General features: G+C 46.2%; 1 protein-coding gene across 3 annotated transcripts in view; it reads left to right on the plus strand.

The window, feature by feature from the left end:
• The window catches only part of Tiam1 (T cell lymphoma invasion and metastasis 1), a 421,384-nt gene that overhangs the window by 259,695 nt on the left and 140,700 nt on the right, over positions 1–20,989 (plus strand). For 2 of the 3 annotated variants that reach the window (XM_023705557.1, XM_004645347.2), the window contains 2 exons: positions 5,090–6,063; positions 18,915–19,359. In XM_023705557.1, coding sequence (XP_023561325.1) covers positions 5,101–6,063; positions 18,915–19,359 — 1,408 coding nt within the window. In that variant the 5' untranslated portion in view covers positions 5,090–5,100. Of the gene's footprint in view, positions 1–5,089; positions 6,064–18,334; positions 18,370–18,914; positions 19,360–20,989 lie in introns of those variants that run through there. The other variant, XM_023705559.1, reaches the window with a different exon arrangement.

A 20,989-nucleotide genomic window follows, 5' to 3' on the forward strand; every position in this document is an offset into this window, starting at 1 on the left:
TTTTTTTTTTTTTTTTGGTACTGGGGATTGAATTCAGGTCCTTGACTTGCCAAAGGCAGGTGCTTATGCTGCTAAACTATATATCCCCAGCCCTATTAAATGTTCTTATTGGTAATTTTAACCTGTTTGCGATTTGTGGTTGGGTATGCAAAGCCAGTGTAAGCTTTTACTTGGTTAGATTAAGCAATGCTTTGCTCCTGAGCTGCTTGACCTTTTGGGAAGGTCATCCTTTTGATTATCTTTCTGTGAACAGGGCAAACCCTGGGAAGCTGACCCACCTCTTGCCTTTGGTCATCCCACAGTGGAAGAAATGGTAGGCATGAATTAAGTGGAACGAGACAGGAGCCAAGTGCTCATCTACTTCCTTAGGAGATTCGGGGGTGGGCGGGCATAGTAGAGTACCAGCTGCATCCCTCAGCCCACTTCATGGATCAGGAGTGTCTGCAACCCAACTGGCTGGTGCAAAGGACCTGCCCAGATCTGCAGGTGGGAGGGACCCAGGGAGAAGGGAGTACATTGGAAGCTGGCTATCAGGCCCCTATGGGAGAGGCTGATGTGGTTAGGGCTATGAATAAGATGAATGTTCTGCTTGGATGTAATTGTGGTCGGATGATATTTTCCATTCTCTATTGTGTTTTGTCATTCATTCACTCACTCACTCACTCACTCACTCACTCATTCAGTAGTATTTCCCCCCCCCCCCAATTGAGCACCAGCTACCTTTCAGGCTGTGTTCTAGGCATTGAGCCTTCAGCAGAACTAAGGGAAGTAAAATGCTCTATTCCCCTGAAGCTTAGTCCTGTGTTCCAGTTGGGCTAAATGGGATGGGAAAGAACAAAACAAGACAGGCTTTTTTGGCTGCCATTTTAGGGAAAGAGAGGCCAGGAAAGACCTCTCCAAGGCAACACCTGGCCCCCGACTCAGGGTAGGAGCCAGGTACCATAGCTTCCAGAAAGGAGAAGTTGCCTGAGCAGACCAGGGAGAGCTTAGCAGGGCCCTGAGGCAGGCAAGGGAGCCCGGGTGTAGAACTTGGGAAAGAAAGAAGTCTGCACAGTTTACTGAGACTAAATTCCTGGGAATTGTTCTGGTGCTAAAATTTTGCCCACAACATCCAGTTATCCTTTGAATGCAAGAGCAACCAGGACCAGTGGTGAGCTGCAGAAAGTGATCTAAAGACGAGAGATTAAAGAGTGTATGCATTTTTTACTTTTTAAAATTTTGCTATTAGTATGTGTTTGCAGTACAGTATGGTTCCATTGGTCAGAATTGATCTGTGTTCATAACATATCTTTTTACTTCCGCTGAGATAAATGAGTTTAAAGTTGGTTTCCTGGCCTGAAATCTAATACAGGCTGAGTATCCTTTAGGAAAATGCTTAGACCAAAGTGTTTTGGGTTTCATATTTATTTTTTTTTTTAATTTCAGAATATTTGCATACATATGTACATAATGAGATATCTTGAGAGTGGGATTCAATTCTAAACATGAACTTTATGATTCATATCTGCTTTACACAGTAGTTAAACCTTCAATTAGCACAAAGGTAACTTTATAGAGTATTTTTAGTGCATCTGGTTTTGATTACAACCTGTTGCATAAGGTTAGAGATAGAATTTTCCATTTAGGGCATCATATTAACACTAACAGTATTTCTGAATTCGGATGTTGTGATTTGGGCTGCAAATGATGCCATTTTTTATACCTTCTATTTAATTTGTTTCTCTCCTGACCCTCCTTTCCTCTCTCTTCCCCTCTTCTGCCCTCCCCTTCCCTCCCCTACTCTCCCTTCCCTTGCCTTCCCCTCGCCTCCCCTCCTCTTCTCTTTTGTTTTTGTGGTACTAGGTATCTAACTCAGGACCTCGCACTTGCCAGGCAGGTGCTTGTGCCACTGAGCTGTCTCCCCGGCCCTCTGTCTTTTTCTTACCTCACAGATTCTCGCCTTTCTATGACTGTGGTAATGGTGGTGTTGAAGTCACCTTCTGCTTTTGTTACTGAAGTGCAGGAATACCTACTAAGTCTTTATGCTGAGTGGGATATGTTTAGTCTTTGTAGAGATTATTAAGACAAGGAAAGGAAAGAAGTGCAGGTCACTTTCTGCTCCAAAGCTGCCTCCAGACTGTGAGACCAGGACCTGTGCAGATGAAAACTGAGAGCCAGGTTTTGTTTGTTTGAAGTAAAAATAAATCATAAGGTATAAGTGGGACAGAATGAGAAGAAATGAAGACTTCTGACATTTTCCATCTGTCCATGAGAAGGATTTGAGTTTTCAGCTCACCAGCTTTCTGGGGGTTTGCCCGCCTTCCTGGTGAGGGGTCGTACTGGGAAGAGGAGTTCGTGTCCTGCCCACAGTGAATGCATTCAACTTTTCAGGACCTCTCGGCCCCATACCTGCGTTCACTGACTCCACACGGACCTTCGTGATGCCCCCTAACTTTTCAGGAAATGCTCTCCAATTAAAGGGGTTTCAGCAACCCCCAGAAAATGGATTTTTCTTATTTTCCTTGCTTTGAACTTCAAGCTGCCTCTGCCTTGGTCATCCCCTGAGAACCGTTCTTCGTAGGATTTAGGAGATTTGGCATTCATCTCAAAATTCTAGTCCTGGAGATAAAAGTAGTTCTTTTTCTACCTTGGCTGCCTGAAAAGAATCTTGATCCTAAACATGCTATTACTATAACAGACCCATCAGTGTGATGCCCAGAGGGCTGTAAGTCTTGAAGGTTGGGGCCATTTCCTTTCCAAAACCTCTCCTGAGGCTTTTAACTTGATTAGTTTTCTGTTGGCAGAAAGAAACCGAACCAGAAAGTTGTTGTTGAAGATATGTCTGTCGATTTATATTTGCAAACTTTTGATACATGTGACAGAAGAGGGTAAATTTGAACATATTTAAGGTGACAGTTTTGCTTTTTCTTCCAGGGAACTTATTTCACCATAATTCTTTCTGATTTTGAATTTAAACTTACGTGATTTTTAAGATGGGGCTGTGACTAACGTAAGTCTTTTATTCTTTATTGGCAAACATACAATTTACACACTTTCATTATTTATTAGAAAAGCATGAAATTTCACTCTAAATGTATGCATTAAGACACCACCCTGAGCTACATGGGTAGGTTTCTTATTTTATAGTTAAAAAAAAAAAAAATCAAGAACTCTGGCCTGCGAGTATTGCTCAGTGTTAAAGCATAGGCTTAGCATGTGTAAGACCCTAGGGTTGAGCCTCAGCACTCTGAAAATGAATGGATAGATGAATGGATGAACTGTTAAGAATTTTTTCTTGGCCTTTAGTGATACTGAAAAGCATATTTATTTATTTTACTTTTAAAAACTGTAGCATGCACTGGTCTTAGGGAATAAGATACTATTAGTGCTCCTTCTTGGATCGTTGATCTTATTTCCTCGCCCTTCCTGATATGTACTTGCTTCTTAAAGATTTTAGCCAGAGAAGTATGAGTATACTGTTTTGAAATATACTTGCTGCTATGAAGTGGGAGATCCCCTTTCTTGGAAAATTCTCTCTGAGAATCCTATGATGTGTGACATCATAGGGAATATCCCAGGACAAGAATAGCTTCACATCTGGTGTCTGGATGAATTACCTCTGAACTCATGGGGACATTAAGTGGAGCCTTTACCTTCCTGTGGCCACGAATTTTATTCCATAAAGATGTACTTGGCGTGAGCTTACGGGATGCTTTAGAGTGAGTGGTGAGGTTGTAGAGTGATTCCTGGACCAGCGTGGAGGTGGAGTATATTATATTCCAGTGTGTTTCTTTGCAGTCATCATAGCAATAACGTTTCCTGGCTCCCCATGGCGCCTTTAACTTTGTTTATTGCTCGCTGTTCCAGGCTAGAATCCCATTTGCACCAGAGGAGGGGCGGGGGGATGTCTTGTTCCCTGCCTTCTAGAATACAGTAGGTGCTCAGAAAATATATACAGAATGAATTTGTAGATGGCTAAGAGAACCAGATCAAGGCTCTACGCAGTGACTGTCTTTTGCTTTCCACCTGTTGTTGTGTGTGTTATCATAAGGGTGTACTGTTGGAGGTGAAAGAGAGAGAGACCTGTGGATCAAGGAGAAGGGGCTAAGTAGAGCCACAGTTGTCGGACTCTGAAGAGTTCTATTAGTCTGCTGGGCCTTAGTCTGCTGCGCTTAACGGAACTGTATCAACAGGTCAGTGTCAGAGACAGGAAGACGTTAAGGAGGGACTTGAATTAATCTAGATAGCTCCAAAAGGCCGAATCACTTAGTGGTTTCATAATGTGAATTTCTGTTTGCGGGGCACTCTGTACCAGATTAATGTTTGAGGGTTGGATTTGCTCCCAGAAATAAACCCATTAGTCTGCTGCTGGGCAGGGTTTATTTTGTTTCCCCCATCCCCACCCCACCCCCATTCCATACCCCTCCAAAGCCCTCCCAAGTCCAGCTTTTCCAGCCCAGTGAGATGACTGTCAAGAGCACCCCCCCCCCATCCCCTTTGACTTTGATTTGTTAGGAAAAGTCGATTGAACTTTCATTTCGAGGTTTTTCATTTTTGATTGATTTTGAAGTGTGGAGTCCAAATAGAGCAAGACTAACAAAAGAAAAAGAAAATTTAGGAGGGAGGGGGAAAGGCAGATTACCGAGCACACGTGAATTTGTCGTTTATATTTACGATACAAGTAGAAAACTACCGCTTGTCGAGCACCTTGGTTTGTACTTTATAGAACTTTAGATTTATAAATAGGAGTAGACATTTGTAATTGTAGCGCTTCGGAAGAATGCTGAGGTGAACAGAGTTGGCGGTACAGACGCCTGGTTTCCCTTAGGCGTCTGCCCTCTGGGCAAAGACAAGTCTCCATTTTCGTGCGTGTTTCATGTCTCCAGGGACAGTGCTGGCGGGTGACACTCGCCCCCACCCCCCCTCCCCGGGCTGCCCAGCGAGAGTCCCCGCAGCTGCCAGGCTCAGAGAGGAGGTCACGTGGGCACCTCCGCAGCGCGCCCCAAGGTGTGCTCTGCTCACACTGTGCGCTCCGCTGTCTCCAAAGTACTGAGGCCTTTCTAATAGTGACTCAATTATCCTCCCCTTTCCCCCCCTCTCTTTGCTGCAGACCATAAAACCATGGGAAACGCAGAAAGCCAAAATGTAGACCATGAGTTTTATGGAGAAAAGCATGCCAGCCTGGGGCGCAAGCACACGTCGAGGTCGCTGCGCCTGTCGCACAAGACGCGACGCACGCGGCACGCGTCTTCGGGGAAGGCGATCCACAGGAGCTCGGAAGTGAGCCCGCGATCCAGCAGCACGCCCAGCATCCCCCAGTCTCTGGCCGAAAACGGCTTGGAGCCTTTTGCCCAGGAAGGTGCTCTAGAGGACTTCGGGAGCCCCATCTGGGTGGACCGAGTAGATATGGGCCTGAGACCCGTGTCCTACACCGATGCTTCCGTCACTCCCAGCGTGGACAGCAGCATTGTCCTCACCGCAGCCTCTGTGCAGAGCATGCCAGGCTCGGAGGAGAGCAGGCTGTATGCGGATGACGCTACGTATCTGGCAGAGGGAGGCAGGAGGCAGCATCCCTATACATCCAATGGGCCCACTTTCATGGAGACAGCAAGCTTTAAGAAGAAACGCTCCAAATCTGCAGACATCTGGCGGGAGGACAGCCTGGAATTCTCACTCTCTGATCTGAGCCAAGAACATTTAACAAGCAACGAAGAAATCTTGGGTTCCGCGGAAGAGAAGGATAACGAAGAGGCTCGGGGGATGGAAACACAGGCGAGTCCGCGGCAGCTCAGCACCTGTCAGCGTGCCAATTCCCTGGGTGACTTGTACGCGCAGAAAAACTCTGGGGTGACGGCAAATGGGGGACCAAGGAGCAAATTTTCAGGCTACTGTCGGAATTTGGTGTCTGATATTCCTGATCTTGCAACCCATAAAATGCCACCAGCTGCTACCGAAGAGACCGCTCCGTACAGTAATTACAACACACTTCCCTGTAGGAAATCTCACTGCCTTTCCGAAGGTGTCAGCAACCCACAAATTAGCCATAGCAACAGCATGCAAGGGAGAAGAGCAAAAACAACTCAGGTAAAGTGATCGGAATCTGTTTCAATATTTTGAAAGTGGTACATGACTCTGGAAATGCATGTTTTTTTTTTTTCTTTTGCTTTTATAGATTTCCCATCTTTAAACTGGGTCTTGCCTGGTGCTTGCTGCAACTGGTGTGGTTTTGTGTTTCCTCCCTCTTATAGTTTTGTGGTTAAGGGGTGGGGATTAAGGGAGAGAGAGAGAGACTGTGTGTGTGTGTGTGTGTGTGTGTGTGTGTGTGTGAGTGCGCGCGTGCATGCCTGTGTGCGTGTGTGTGAATGGGGAAGGGTGTTATGATAGGAATAGGAACAGAGCTGATAAGTTCATACTTGGAAACTGCCTCTGCAAAAACAGTTCTCCAAGAACTCCCCGACTTGTGCAGCCTTTCTAACTTGGTCCTCTGTGGACAAAGACGCATGGTGGGTTGCGGGCCCTCGGGGCTTCTTTCTTCAGTGCAGCAGGTGGGAAGAGGTTCATGGGCAGCTTGTTTGCAGAGATGTTTGTAATTCAGGGTAGGCTCGGGTCACTTGTCAGCCTCTTTTTGGGGTTGGCAGGCTTACCATCTTACCAGGAGCCATTTCAATTTCCTGTTCCTTATGATGCTGGCCAGCCCTGTCTCCGGAGGGAGGTATAGCGGAAGGAATGACATGGGTGGGTTCCAGTCCCTACTTTGCAGCCAGCTCGTTTGACCTTGGGCAAGCCCTGGCTTCTGCTTTGCTCCGCTGAGAAATGGGGCTAAGGTTGTTCCATCGGACAGTGTCGAGGTCTGGTGCAGGAGAGAGTGGGTGTGAACACATTTTGAAAAGAGTAAGAAAGTGTCTTAGGAAAGAAAAGCCTATTCGCTTAGTTTGCTGTGATAGTCACTATTTAGATAGTCAAGCAGTCCTGCGTGCTCTGCTCCTTTCCTGCTTCATTGAGGCAGGAGGCAGTAAGTTTTGGCTGATGATGAGGTTGGGAAGGTGCTTGGTTGCTTGTGCTGGGCACATTTCCTTTGGAAAGGTGCACGGGTTTCAGGATGCCCAGCAAACCTGAGGAGGTTAGCACTCTTAACTATCCCTCAGCAAGGATGGTGCTGCCCCCCTGGCTTTGCCCCAGTGCAGGTCACATGGACACAGGCAGGTCCACTTCTGTGGAATGGCGATCCAGACAGAGTGGACGGATGGAGGGACCAGAGGAGCTGGAAAAATAAATATCTGTATTAAGCCCTCTGTGTTTGTTCCTGAAGATGGTTTTGCTGATGGGGTCCAGGCCACACAGGCGTGACCTCTTCTTACCTGGGAGGCTTTGGGCTAATTATTTACTGCCAAGTTATTCCAGCTAGTAGGCCTGTATCCCACTTGCCTAGCCTGTGCAAAGCCCTGAGTGCCATCCCCAGCACTGTCCCCAAGGTATGGATGACAGTAAAAGTTTTTGAGAAAATAGAATGAAATATCATTTGAAGCATAGTGCCTTTTGCACAGAAAGAGGCTAGTGAGAATTTGTTACCTGTTATAGTTTTCATTAGCATTAGTGGTACCTGTATATTTTGGGTATGTACGTGTAGGGTAGTTGGACACAATCTTGGTCCTTGAGAAGAGGTTAATAAATAGACTGAATCTGTGGCCCAAGAAAGTTGATGTGAAGCTTTCTTTTATGCACTACTAAATCTTAACATATCCCTTTTCTGAATGGAGATTAAGTCCAAAATGATAGGATAGCTCAGTGTGGTCCCTTTGTCTACCCTATAAGTATTCCTTCTGCATTGACATTTTGACAGGTCATAGAAAAAGGTAACATATTAAAGGGTCACCAGAAAGAAAAGCCTATTCGCTTAGTTTGCTGTGATAGTTACTATTCAGATAGTCCAGCAGTCCTGCATGCTCTGCTTCTTTCCTGTCTTTCTCTGAAAGACTGTATTGGAGATTTTTTTTGCAGAACTGGGGATTGTACTCAGGCCTTTGCGCTTGCCAGAGAAGTGCTTATTCTACTGAGCCATCTCCCCAGCCCCTGGAGATGTTTGATTGGCATCATAAGACTAATTCAGAGAAGGTGTACTGGCCTGGAGTTGGAGAAGTATACATGAATATAGACTGTTAAAAATGAAATACCGTTTTAATAGTACTGAGGATTAAACTCAACACCTTTGGACTGAGCTACATTACCAGTCCCTTTTTTAATTTTTTGAGACAGGGTCTTATTAAGTTGCCAAGGCTGGGGTTCAAATCATAATCCTTCTGCCCCAGCCTCCTGCAGTGCTGAGATTACAGGCATGCACCCTCTGCCTGGCTTGGAACACCATCTTTGAGTCAACTCTTTTATCTGAAACAATACTAAGATGACATGTGATGTGCATGAGATTAAAGAGTGGTGCCCAGCCGTGTGCCCACTCTCTGTGCCCGTGATGCTAATGCTGGGGATTGCTGGACCCCTGATTGCCCTTCCTCAGCTGGCTAAGGAAGGGGTGTGAGCTTTGTTGTCATGGGTACCCCTAGAAGAGGGGCAACACAAGACAGTCTTGCCCTTTGGATCTGGCTCCACAGGAAGCTATCCTGTGTAATTGTTATTTGAAATTTCTAGTTTTTGGCCTGTCGCCTTCTAAAATTGTTAATATATGGAAGTGAGATCATCGAAGTGTGGTGTCTCATAAAGTGGTGGCTTAATGTAATGCAAAGTGCAATGGGCTGGGAATCTTAAAAAGGGCATTTACATCCCTGCTCATCTGCTTCTGCATTGGATGACCTTGGACAAGTCACTCTGTCTTATGCATCCTTCCCTGTCCAAAGCAGGGTGACCAGGAGAGTCCAGCAGGGTACTGTCCTTGCAAGCCTTCTGTGGAGTCTATGAAGTGAGCGGAAGTATTATTTTTGTATTGACTTTATTGTTGAGTGAAGATCTTTAATGACTTGAAACAAACCCTAGAATTATGCACAACACTATCCATCCACCCACATTTCGTAGTCTACGTTGGAGCCCACTGTGTTCCAAACAGTGTATTTTAAGAGACAGTGGGTGTGGAAGCTTCCTTGACAAGAATTCTTTCTCTTTTTTTCCTTCAGTAAGAGTTTTTGACCCAGGGGACCTCTTCCGCGAACTTGAATCCTAGACGTTACAGTCTCCTCGTCTGCCCTGGTGATGTAGTTGAATCTCTAATGGTCCTGTCAGCAACTGGACTCCCCCCGAAAAAGTTCCTGGCAAACGTTATCCCCAGAGCATGGCCTCTCAGCCTGGAGAAAATAACATTTTATCCAAGATAATGTGAACAATTTCATTTGAACATTTGATTTGAAAATGATCAAGAAAGAGTTTTTGGCCATTCTTCCTGTTTTTGTTCAGTGTTTGGCTGTGTTACCAAATGGGAAGGGCCTGGAGTTCAGTTAGGTGGTTCCCCCTCCCCCCCGATTTAGGACAGGGTCTACAGGGTCTCACTATGTAGATTGGACTTGTAGTGATCCTCTTGTTTTCAGCCTCCCAAGTGCTGGGATTATAAGCGTGCACCACCATGCCCAGTCTCAATTGCTCTTTCAGTACACAGGGCTGGCACGGCATGCTGGGGATCGGCACGGCATGCTGGGGATTGAACTCCACCTGCTGCGCTCTGCCTAAGCAGTCACTTTAGTCTTCTAAGCTCTAAGGCTGGCCCCACAGTTAGGTTTTAAACGGTGACACCTAATATGTGCCAAGGGGTCTGATGCACAGTTGTTTGCTTAATGATATATTTGAGTGTGTATGCTTTTATTTGTGTGTGCACGCACAGTGTATTCAAGTTTGCACTTCAGAATGAATAAAGTTTTATACTGTTCAAAGCAGAATTTATATTTTGATGATCTCTCTAAAAGCGTGTGGTAGGTTGCCCCTTGGACTTAGCAGATGGCTAGCTGGTGTATTGCCCTGAACTTGAGTCTCTGTATTTCTTTGAGTACAGACTGAGGAGGGGCAGCCTGGTGTCATAGGAAATGAGAATGTTAGCGTGTGTGAGCTCTCTTGTTCGATCCCATTCTCTTGGTCACTGAGTCTTCCTGGGTCTCAGTGCCTCTCACGGGAGGCCAATTCAGGAGGGAATGAGGGGGAATTCGTGCCACAGGCTCTTGCACATAGCAGATGCTCAGTAAATAGTGGTCAGTAGTTGTGATGCTGAAGGTTGGCTTAGTGTTTTAGAGTTCAGAGATGCACTGGCGAGAACTAGAGAATGTGACCATGGTAGCCCCCCAGCTTGTGGCTGTGTTCTGAGGCTCTCTGGGACATTGTGGAATCATGTGCACACCTGTGAGGGGAGCTTTGTTCATCTGCCTGGGAGGTGAATGCGTACTCAGCTGTGTACTGAGCGTGTCTGATGAAACTATACTCCTGGAAAGCTGCAGAGGGGCTCTCGGCTGAGGTGCATTTATTGGTTTGACTGACCGCTTTCCCGCACTTGTGCCTTCTCAGAAATCATGCACTTCACTGTATGAAAAGGGATTATGTAGAGGCAGAGCCCTCGTGCAGAGGTCAGGGATTCATTTCAGTTTAATTTTGAGTTGCTGGCCTCTTAAGGGAACCTCCCAGGTCACCTCTCTAGCCATCCTTCTTTTTTTTGTAGGGGGGGGCAAGGGCATCTAAAGACACATGGTGACAAAATCTCACCATCTTCTGACCCCAGATGGCTGCCCTTCCTTCTGGAGCATATCCCACACTCAGTGCCTCTTGGGATCCTTAGAATTTTTAAAGAGGAAAAGCCTCAATTTTGGTATAGAAGCGAACAAGTGGACTTGTTGGTTGAAAAAGAAATCACTATGCCCAAAACTGGCTTAGGGTAAGAGGACCAGCAGAACTCCAGGAGGAGCTGTACCGGGCCTTGCTTTTTTTGCTGAGCAAGTGGCAGAGCTGACTGTCTATGTAAATAAAGCACGTAGTATGATTGGAGGAGAATGCTGAGTTCCTAGAAAATTGCATTGATTTTTTTTTTTTAAAAATTGTTTGTTTGACAACTTAGCTCAGATGGCTCAGGAGTAAGTTTGTTTCCTGAGCTGAAAACTGGCATCAGTTCTTCCTCTTATCTCATAGACTTCTTTGAGAATCAGTAGAAAAATTTGGACCTTTTCCATGGGTAAATACACAGCCCACCCTTCTGTGTATCATTTCAGGGTCCACACGTCCTCTTCTAGAGGTTTCTGCAGAGGAGCCTTACGTTATCTCTTCATGAAACAAAGTATTTTCAAGTAAAATCTATTTTTAAATAACCCCACTCTTCCTTTTCTCATCTTCTGTTTGCTGTTCCCCCCGCCCACCGCCACTTTATCTTTCTTTTTCTGGCAAGTAAATTAAGCCATGAGTTACTTATTTTGAGAATGAGTCCATCTATTTTCAACAGGAATATCTGTCTTCTCTGCCAAGATCTTTTTTTGGGGGAAAGGGAGGCTGGGTAGGCAATTGAGAGATGGCTTATGTCAGCATCTCTCAAATCCCTTCTTAGTCTTAAAAAGAATTTTGGACTCCAAGGGCTTCTGTTAATGTGGGGTAAAGCTATAAATATTTATCAGCTTAGTAATTGAAGTAAAAATGTAAACGAAAAGCTTACTAATTAATTTTAACAGGAGTATGCTAATTACATATTCATAAAAAGTCTTTTAAGATTTAAATGTTTCTGAGATTAAAAAGTGAGCCCAGGTGAGAGGCACTGGTTTGGATTTTGGTGGATCTCTAAGATTCCTGGCTGAGCAGAAGATGTTAGAGCCCCGTACTGGCGCTACACCGCTCTCTTGCCGTATGCTGCTTGCTGGACTGTGGGAGCCAGAGTCGGCCTTTGCACTGTAGATGGAAAAAGAAGGGCTTTGGGATACCTCTGTAGGTGTCTTAGGGACCCCCGGCTCACACCTAGAGAGCTACTCAGTTGTGCCCATAGGGGTGGAGAGAGTTCCGGCTTTTGAAAGTACTGTTTTTAAATTTAGTACAGGGGGAGAAGAAAGTTTGTGCCCCTGAACTCATAGTGTGCGGCAGCCATGTGATAGTTTTACAGCGTAATTGGGAGGAAGAGGGGCGGGTGTTGAGGAGGGGGGAAGCCTTCTAGGCTTGGATGCAAGGCCCTGTGAAGAGGGCCCTGGACAAGCTGGCCCGCTTGAAGGTGGCACAAGGTCTCCAGGGACCCAGGAGGTCTTCGGAAGCAGCTGACAGACTTTTCACTTTGTCATTTTAGCCCAGTAGGTGTTGGACCACCCATTGACAGTGTCTTACTTGAGCCATAAGATAGCCCAATTTATCTCTCTTACTTTCTGCACTTTAAAAAGAAAAAAAAAGATTTAAATGAATTCTGCTTGCATTTATACACGATATAATGAAACTGGACTGCTTGAGAGTTGCAAATTTAAGCTTTACAGCTAAGACTAATTTGCCATCTCAACTTCAGTTGAGTGTGAGCTGAGCTTGGCAAAGATTAAACCTCTAAATCAAACTAAAATATTTTCCACGAGAAACTGTTTTCCTTGTTTTGAGATTGTGCTGGAAAATGAGCAGTAGTTAGTTCATTCAACAATTATTTTTGAAGTGCCTGCCCCATGCCAGGTGCTATTCTTGGCACTTGGGATGCGTCAGTGAGAAAGATCCCTGAGCTCACGGAGCTTGTTGTGGGGAAGTGGGCGTGTACGGCAGAAAACAGAGTGTGCTGGGTACATGAACCACGTGCTGTGTGAGGAAGAGCGTGGTGAGGTGACCAGGTGGGAGGTGTGGTGATTTCAGACAGTGTGGTCAGGCTGGGTCCTCGTGAGAGGGAAGACTTGGGTAGGGTTGCGAAGAGAAGAGGGAGTTGGTTATTGAGGGTGCCTCAAATATGTGACAAAAAGCATGGAACCCGGTGTGATGTGTACAGGGCTGGAGACCGGTCACAGGAGATGCTGCGGAGAAGTTGGCATGGCTGCTGGAGGAGAGAAAGAGAAGGCATCCAGCTCTTAGCAAAGGAGTGTTCTTGGAAGCAAGCAAGGTTGGGAGTGTATCCTGGAAAGAACTCTGCAGTTGCACTAGTGGGCAGGGCGTCCAACATGCAAGCGCTAGCACTGGTCAGCAGGAGGGGGTCTTAAGCAGTAGCCTGTGGAACTCTTCACACTGGCTCTTGGAAATCTCATCTGGGGATGAAGTGCAGGGGGGTTAGCAGAAGTGACGTGAGAGGAGGGAGAGCTGAGTGCTGAGCCGGGTAGATGGCTCTTAAGTTGGAAGAGAGGTGACTGGGTGTGTGACATCTTCTGGGGCAGGGAGTAGAGGAAGGACGGCCACAAGGTGGAAGCACAATCCTAGACAGACAGATAAAGGAAAGGGGATTCATTTAACTTGGATGTAAAGTCCTCTTCAATCAAGAATTACCTGAAGTTCAAGCACTTGCCAACTGACTTCACAGTCCCTTTTTAGTAACAATAAGAATTTCAGTTCCAGTGGTTGTTTTGAGAGAAAGTGTGAGTCACTCCCAGTGGGAATCATTAGTGGAGAAGGAGTTGGTGTTGGAAACATAAAAAGCTATGAAGATTTTGCCTTAGGAAAGGGGAGACAAAGGGAATAGAGCCGATTTTCCATTTGTAGAGAATCAGGAATGACCATTATTAGCAGCAGTGTCCATTAATTCACAGTGAAGAAGGTGTCACCATTCTCTTAGTTTAGTGTGCTGTTTTGTGCATGTAAAAATAACTACAAAGCTCAGCAATACTAGGCCCGTACCTATTTACTTTTTATTTTCTCCAGGTTCATCAGAAACAATCCTACTTCCTTGTTGGAACTGGAAGCCAGTTGCTGAGAATAGGCAGAGCCTTTTCTCCCTGGGCTGAGATGTGAATCAGGCTGAAGACAGAGATGACAGTGATTATAGTTCACATTTTTGAGCTGATACTAAGTGCTGAGCACAAGCCCAGACACTTTGCCTGGATTAACTCAGCATATATATATATGCTGAAGCCCAGATCCAGGGCTTCTCGCTAGGCACGCATTCCTTCCAACACTGGGCTAAATCCCCACCCCACATCAAACTCTGGTCCTTGCCTTTGCCAGGCAGGTGCTTCTCCCACTGAGCTTTCTCCCCAGCCCCTACACAGTGCCTTATAAAGTGGCTTACTAAGCAGACACTGTTTCTTTCTTCATTTTTCAGATGAGGAAAATGAGCTAGAGGTTGGTGCAGACAGAGGGTGAGAAGACCAGGGCAAGAACATCTTAGGATCTAATGAGACATAAATCATCCTAACTCTAGGATTCTATAAGTTGGGGCTCCCTTACCCCACTGAAATACCGTGAGTTCTGTTACATTATAGTTAGCATCTCTGCACGGGTATATCTAAGCTAAGCTGGATCCATCAGGAAAATTAAAGTTGACCAAGAAAAACAGCTTCTAATTGCATTTAACTTACAACTACAAGTGGTCAATTGGTTCTGCTGGTCTGTGGGTTGTCTCAGGGCTCATGCACTTGGTAGCTAACTACCTTCTTGAAATTGTGCCTGCATATCAACCCAGCACACCTGTTCCTCAAGAGTATATGCAGGTCTCCTGTGAAAACAACTGGAGCCTTTACTACAGTGCATCATCAGGCCATATTCATGCGCAGGGTGAGACTCTCTAGTCTCTAGGACGGTGATAGCAGGCTCCGCTCTTGCCTTTCCCTCCTGGAGCTCATTTGAGCATCGAGAACCTCTTGTCCAGCAGCTGTTGTGTATTTGGGGCTCCAGCTGGCCACTTCTGCACCCAATAGGGAAATACATATATTCATCTGGGAAGTTGTCAGTGGGGTGGACACTAGTGAGCGCTCTGAAAATTGGGTTTAGGAGGATTTGTCCTGAAAGGCAGGGTTTAAGAATTGTCTAATCCCTTGAATGTTGTTCAGAATTGGAAGTCTCTTCAGTGGAGAGTTCTTAACAGGGAAGTTGATTTTTCTGTAAGTGTCTATTGAATCATGCACCACACTAGAATTTGTTCCTCTGTTTGGTTATGGTCTTACCATTTCCCTTGACCATCTTTGACTTATTTTACTTTTTAAAATAATATTTCTTTGGTACAAAGTTTTACTACGCAGCTCAGATTCTCCTGTCTCAGCCTCCCCAGTGCTGGGATTATAGGCATTTGCCACCATGTCCCATTTCAGTGGCTGGCATAGCACACCCAGGTTCCATTGTGGCAAGTGGTACTGGGGATCAAACCCGGGTGCTTGCCCTTGCCAGGCAGGTGCTTAGACCACTGAACCATCTTCTGGCCTCATTATTTTACCTTTACTATTTATTTATTTATTTATTTATTTATTTATATCCTACTTTATTAATTTGTGCAGTGCTTGAACCCAGGGCTGCACAAGTGCTCTAAGCCATATCCTGACTTTCAGGTTGAAATACAGGACTTGGCTAAGGACTCTAGAACAATCCGAAGTGTAGGGCAAGTCTAAGACATGTAGTAGGTAAGAGGAAACATATTTTGCATTTGCTTCAAAGACTGCAGAACTTCCTGGATGTCTGGCCCCCAGGGTTACTCTTCTATACCAGTACTATTTGCTATTAGAAAGAGCTGGGAAGTTTACCATGCTTCTCAGTTTGGAAAGAGTCAGATTTCTTCATTTCTAGATGTCTTGGTTTTTGAAGTGGGGAAAAGATGCCCATAAGACAGTTGGTATGGAAGTATAGGAAAGAAACAGTAGTGTTGAGTACTGTGTCATTGGCCATGGTGCTAGAGACTGAGCTTCTAGGTATTCAGGACATTCCAAACACCATGACTGCATGGCTGTTGAGTCAGGGCGGTGAGCATCCAATGGCTGGGTCATATATCAGTTGGAGGGATGTGTACCACTGAGCCAGATCAACCACTTCTGGAGACTAGGTAGAGCCATCTTGGGTGACAGATCCAGGAGCATCGCCCAGCACTTACACTGAATAGCATGCATGTTCAGCTGCAGCAGTCTGGCCCCTTGCATGGAAGAGCCACTTCTTCACTGAGTTGGTGGCCATCTCAGAGTGAAACATACACTGCCTGGGTCATTGTGAGGTTCCAGCTTCCATTTGGCATGAACAGATGTTTAGCTCAGACACAGAGGTGAGTGTCCAAAAGGCCTTAGCTCCTGTTTTACCTGGAGAGACCCAGGGCATTCTGTACAGGGGTGAGGAGGACTGCAGTGAACTGAAGGGACATGCTCTTGAGAGTTGGCCTGTTGGCTCTCTTTCCTCATCCTCTGTGTGCTTTTTCCTTTCCATTCTCTACTTTTTCAGGATTTAGCTTTTGGATGGGCAAGTCAAGGCAAATAGGTGAATCATCACTCAATTTCTTTTTCTTGGAAAAACTAGAAGGCATTGTTGATAAATAAGGTAGGAAGCCAGGGAGTTGACATTTAGACAAAACTGTCGTCACGTGTTGCCTGGGGGTGAGCCATTGGGTCACCTTGGAATGGTGAGAATGGTGCTGAGAAGCACAGGTTGCAACTTGCCATCGGCCACTAGCCAGCCTTGTAACTTATGAGTCTCTATCTTCTTATCTGTTAGACAAAAAGATGGCTTTTCAAAGTTCCTTCCTGTTCTGGAAGTCAGGCGCTCATAGGACATGTGGGGTCAGTTATCTCCTTTGAGGTAGAGTCTCTTCCTGACCACTAGGGACATTACCTGTTTAGCTTATGTTTCCGGTCTTATAAAGAAGCTTCACAAGTGCTGCATCTGTTTGCCCTTTAAATGAGAGCATTTATAGCTGATTCCTTCCCATAAGCCATGGCTTTATTGGCGATGGTGCATACAAAGACCAATCTACATGAAACTTACCAACTCTTTTATCTTCCATGATTCATGGCAGGCTGCAGCCGATGGTTGTCAGATCTCCTTATTGGCTCATATCAGCAAGGAAGCATATGGCCCATGTCCTCACGAGGGAGAAATGTGGGTTGATAGCAGTGTTTTTCTGTTTGCATAGAGGATTTTTACCAACTAGATTGGGATTCATCGTGACCATTTATTATTGTAGAAGAGCAGATAAGAAAGCAGTGGAATCAGTCATTACAGAGTGGATTGCCCCATTTCACCCTATTGCTACAAAGTGCTTGAGGTTGGTTAATTGATGAAGGAAAGACATTTATTCAGTTCACTGTTCAGGTGATACAAGAGCATGGCACTGTCATCTGCTGGCTATCACCAGGCCTTCTGCCTCTTAGCATCTCTGTGGGAATGTGGATGGGAAGGAGCGAACACACAGAGAGGCAGGAAGCTAGCGGGATTCAGGCATCAGCCTCATTCTTTCCAGCGTCAGTCCTTCCTAGGAGTGTTGCCCTCAGTGATGTCGTAAGTTTCCACCAGGTTCTACCTGTGAGGGTCCCGCGCCCTCTTTCTATCGTTGCCCTATTAGGGACTGAGCTTCCCAGGTAGGGGCCCGTGGGGCACAAACTGTGTCTAAACTGTGGCACAGAGCTCTGCATCTGAGCTGTCCCTGTGCTTTCCTTATCCCGTTCAGTCAGGTGTACTCCCAGAGGCCTCTCAATTCCTGCAGAAGCGGCTGGGAGCCTCAGGCCCTTGCCCAGTGACGTCTTGCTGCCATCCTGCCACCTCACCCTGGTTTCCATCTGCAGATTTAGCTGCTCACTTCTGGACTTGGCCAAGTGAGAGCTGTGGAGGAGATGTGGACGAGGCATCTTCTGGGCCTTCCTTGGGGCAGTCTTCATTTGTGTGGCATGGCTCAGTCTGTTCCACGCCTCTCACTGAAGATTTCGGCCCAAAGCCTTCATTTTTATGGCATGCAGAGTATTTTGTTAGCTTTTTACATGTTTGAACTATAGCTGTTTATGAGGCTAAAGACCAAAAAACAAACTAAACAAAATAAAACAACCTTGAAGCCTTTGTGCTGTATTCTACCTGATCGTCTTTTCTATATCAAACTCATTGTTCTTTTCCTTAGAGAAAACTCAGTCTCCTTTATGCATAAGACGGTAGAGCTGTCTCGTCCCAATACAGCCATCATTATCCTCCCTTTGATTGCTACCATTATTTAATTATTGTTTATGGAAATGCTTGCCATGCTTTCCAGCAATTATGATTCTGATTTAACAACAGACTTGTCTGTCCCGGAAACGTTCAGCAGCAGAGCTGGGGCAGTTCTGGAAGATCTCCATGTTTTAAACTAGATATCGATGCCCCAGCATCTTGGCGGTTGCCCCCAAGCTGTCTCTTGGCCCAGGGGCAGCGAGTCACCTGCTCCAGGCTCTTAGCATCCCAGCTTTGAAAGGGCAAGGTAATTGGAGAGCGGGCGTGGGAGCTGTGGGCCCCACAGTCTGATTTAGCACAATGCCAAGGGAGAGACTGTTTTTGAGAAGTGAAGCTGATTAGGGCACGAGGACTCTTGCCTGCTCCTGGGATATGGGACCCTGCTGGGTGAGTGGGTGAGGTTGTGCACTACTATCTGTTTAGTCACCTCATTATAAGAGAGCCTCCTAAGCAAGCCTTTCATTTAATTTTTTTTTTTTTTTAAAGTAGGTATCAGCTGTAAAGGCCTAGTTATGCATGGCCACCTCCTACCTCTAGAACAGCTAACTAACCTGCCTGCAGAATTTTCCAGAGCTCAAGGCCTGCTGAGGAGGAGCGGGGTAGGGGTGAGCGCTCACTGTGGTGATGGTGGAATCTCAATAGCTGATTTGCCAGTTAGCTAATTATCTGAGTCAGACAAATGATAGCTCGCTCTTTGAATGCTCCCTGCTTCTTTTATATTTCTTCAGCCTTAAGTCGCTTGCTCACGCTGGGTGGCTGAAGGTCTCCCGTGTCTGCTGTGTGCTGGGCTGAGGAGTAGCTGGCCCTGGAGGAGTGGGGCAGGCTGTGCCCTGTGGGCCTCCTGCGGTGCAGGGCCCCTGGCTGGGCCTTGGGAGCTCCTGGCTTCTTGCTCTGCGTGATGCATGTCTTCTCTCTCCCTTTCGGCCCCCAAGGATGTTAACGCAGGCGAAGGCAGCGAGTTTGCAGACAGTGGGATTGAAGGGGCCGCCACCGACACGGACCTTCTGTCCCGGCGCTCGAATGCCACCAACTCCAGCTACTCGCCCCCCACGGGCCGGGCCTTTGTGGGCAGCGACAGTGGCAGCAGCTCCACTGGGGATGCGGCTCGCCAGGGCGTGTATGAGAACTTCCGGCGGGAGCTGGAGATGAGCACCAACAGTGAAAGCCTGGAAGAGGCGGGCTCGGCGCACAGCGACGAGCAGAGCAGCGGCACCCTGAGCTCGCCTGGCCAGTCGGACATCCTGCTAACCGCCACGCAGGGCACCGTGCGGAAGGCTGGAGCGCTGGCTGTCAAGAACTTCCTGGTGCACAAGAAGAACAAGAAGGTGGAGTCGGCCACCCGGAGGAAGTGGAAGCACTACTGGGTGTCCCTGAAAGGTAAGGCGCATGCTGAATGCAACTAATGCATGGAGGGCTGTGGTCCAGGGAGCACGGTACCTGCGTGGTGGGGTGTCCTCTTGTCATCTCATCGAATTGTCTTGCCTAAGCTTTTAAAAACTTAGTATGTTGGAAGCACTTAAGGTAAGATGTACTCCTGATACATTTTTAAACGCGTAGTGCAGGGCTGTTGACTATGGATGCACTGCTGTAGGTAGATCTTTAGAACTTCCTCATCTGACTTCACTGGAGCTTCATGCTCTGAGATCAGCAATTTCCCTGGTGAGTCTCCAACCCCTTGTAAAGGATGTTTTACTTTCTTTACCTTTTTTATAGATTAAGCGAGAGGAGTGTGTTATTACCTATTTCTTCCTACCTAACAACTGATTCTACGGATAGTTTTAAAAGACAGTGTTTCCTTCAAAAAAAATTTTTTTTTTTCAAACTGTTTTAAGTTTGTGTCTTCTAAAGTGACTGGCCAGAAGTTTAAAATTAGGTTTTTAAGATTAAAATTTGATAGGGCCTCACTAATTTCATAGGACTCACATTACTATGAATGGAATGTCTAAACCATCATGTGAAAAATTTGGTCTATACTTTGTAGGGAAACTGTATATTTGAGTTATGATATGGACAGTTGCATACATATGTGTATACATCACTGTGCTTTCTTTTCCTCTAACTGTACTACTTTTGTATGTTGCTATTGGTTGTCACTTTGCACCCATTTGTGGAGTATGCATATCGATTTCTGTACATACCTTTAAGTGTCTCTGTGGTGGAAATAAGTATAATTCATTTGTGAGCTCTATGGCTTGAAAAGAAGATACATTTTTGGAGCACATGTAGAGTTTATGTTACGAGAGGGATCCAAACTAGGGTTAGTATAGGGCAGGAGGGGTTAGACAGATTCACGAGATCAAAGAAAGGGCATAGAGGAAGAAGACTGAGCCGACCAGGTTGGTAGGGCTATATGAGACCATTCATCTGACACTGGATGGCCCTGAGGTTGGTGTGGGGGCATCTCGTTCTGGAGGACTCCAGCGTGGAAGACTCCAGAGCCCAGCTCAGTGAGGTAAGCACATGCTGGAGTAGGGATGTGCAGGCCACGCCCACGGGACACACAGGACTTGGGTGGGCCCCACTACTGGAGATGCCAGATGTTGCGTCACAGGAAGCAACAGGAAGGGAGTGTGTTGGTTGGGATGTAGATTTTGCTATGTGTCACAGAAACCAAAATGAAGAACAAAACCAGGCAGGATTTTACCATGTAGGACTCAACTGTTCCCAGAACATTATTATTTGGTGAGTTGATCAAGTGGTCTTGCTTGCACAGCATGGACAGTCACCCTGTGTGAATGCTTTGGAGAACTGTTACTGTTCTTTCTGTCTCCTATCTGCTTTGACTTAACTTAGAGGGTTATGTGTCAGAGGGGCCCAGGTTGGCCAGCGGCTTGTTAACGTGGGGAAAGTCCTCTCGTCTGCCACCTCCCACACTTCTTCCAGAGGTGCTCAACACCGGAGATGCCCCCTCTGTTCCTGTCGCATTCCATCCTTAGCATTCATTTCATTAACTGATGCTGAGTTCTTAACAGCCCAATTTGAAGAGCACCTGTGGTATAGCCACATA

Source organism: Octodon degus, unplaced genomic scaffold (genome assembly GCF_000260255.1).
Source record: "Octodon degus isolate 3935 unplaced genomic scaffold, OctDeg1.0 scaffold00225, whole genome shotgun sequence".
NCBI lineage: Eukaryota > Metazoa > Chordata > Mammalia > Rodentia > Octodontidae > Octodon > Octodon degus.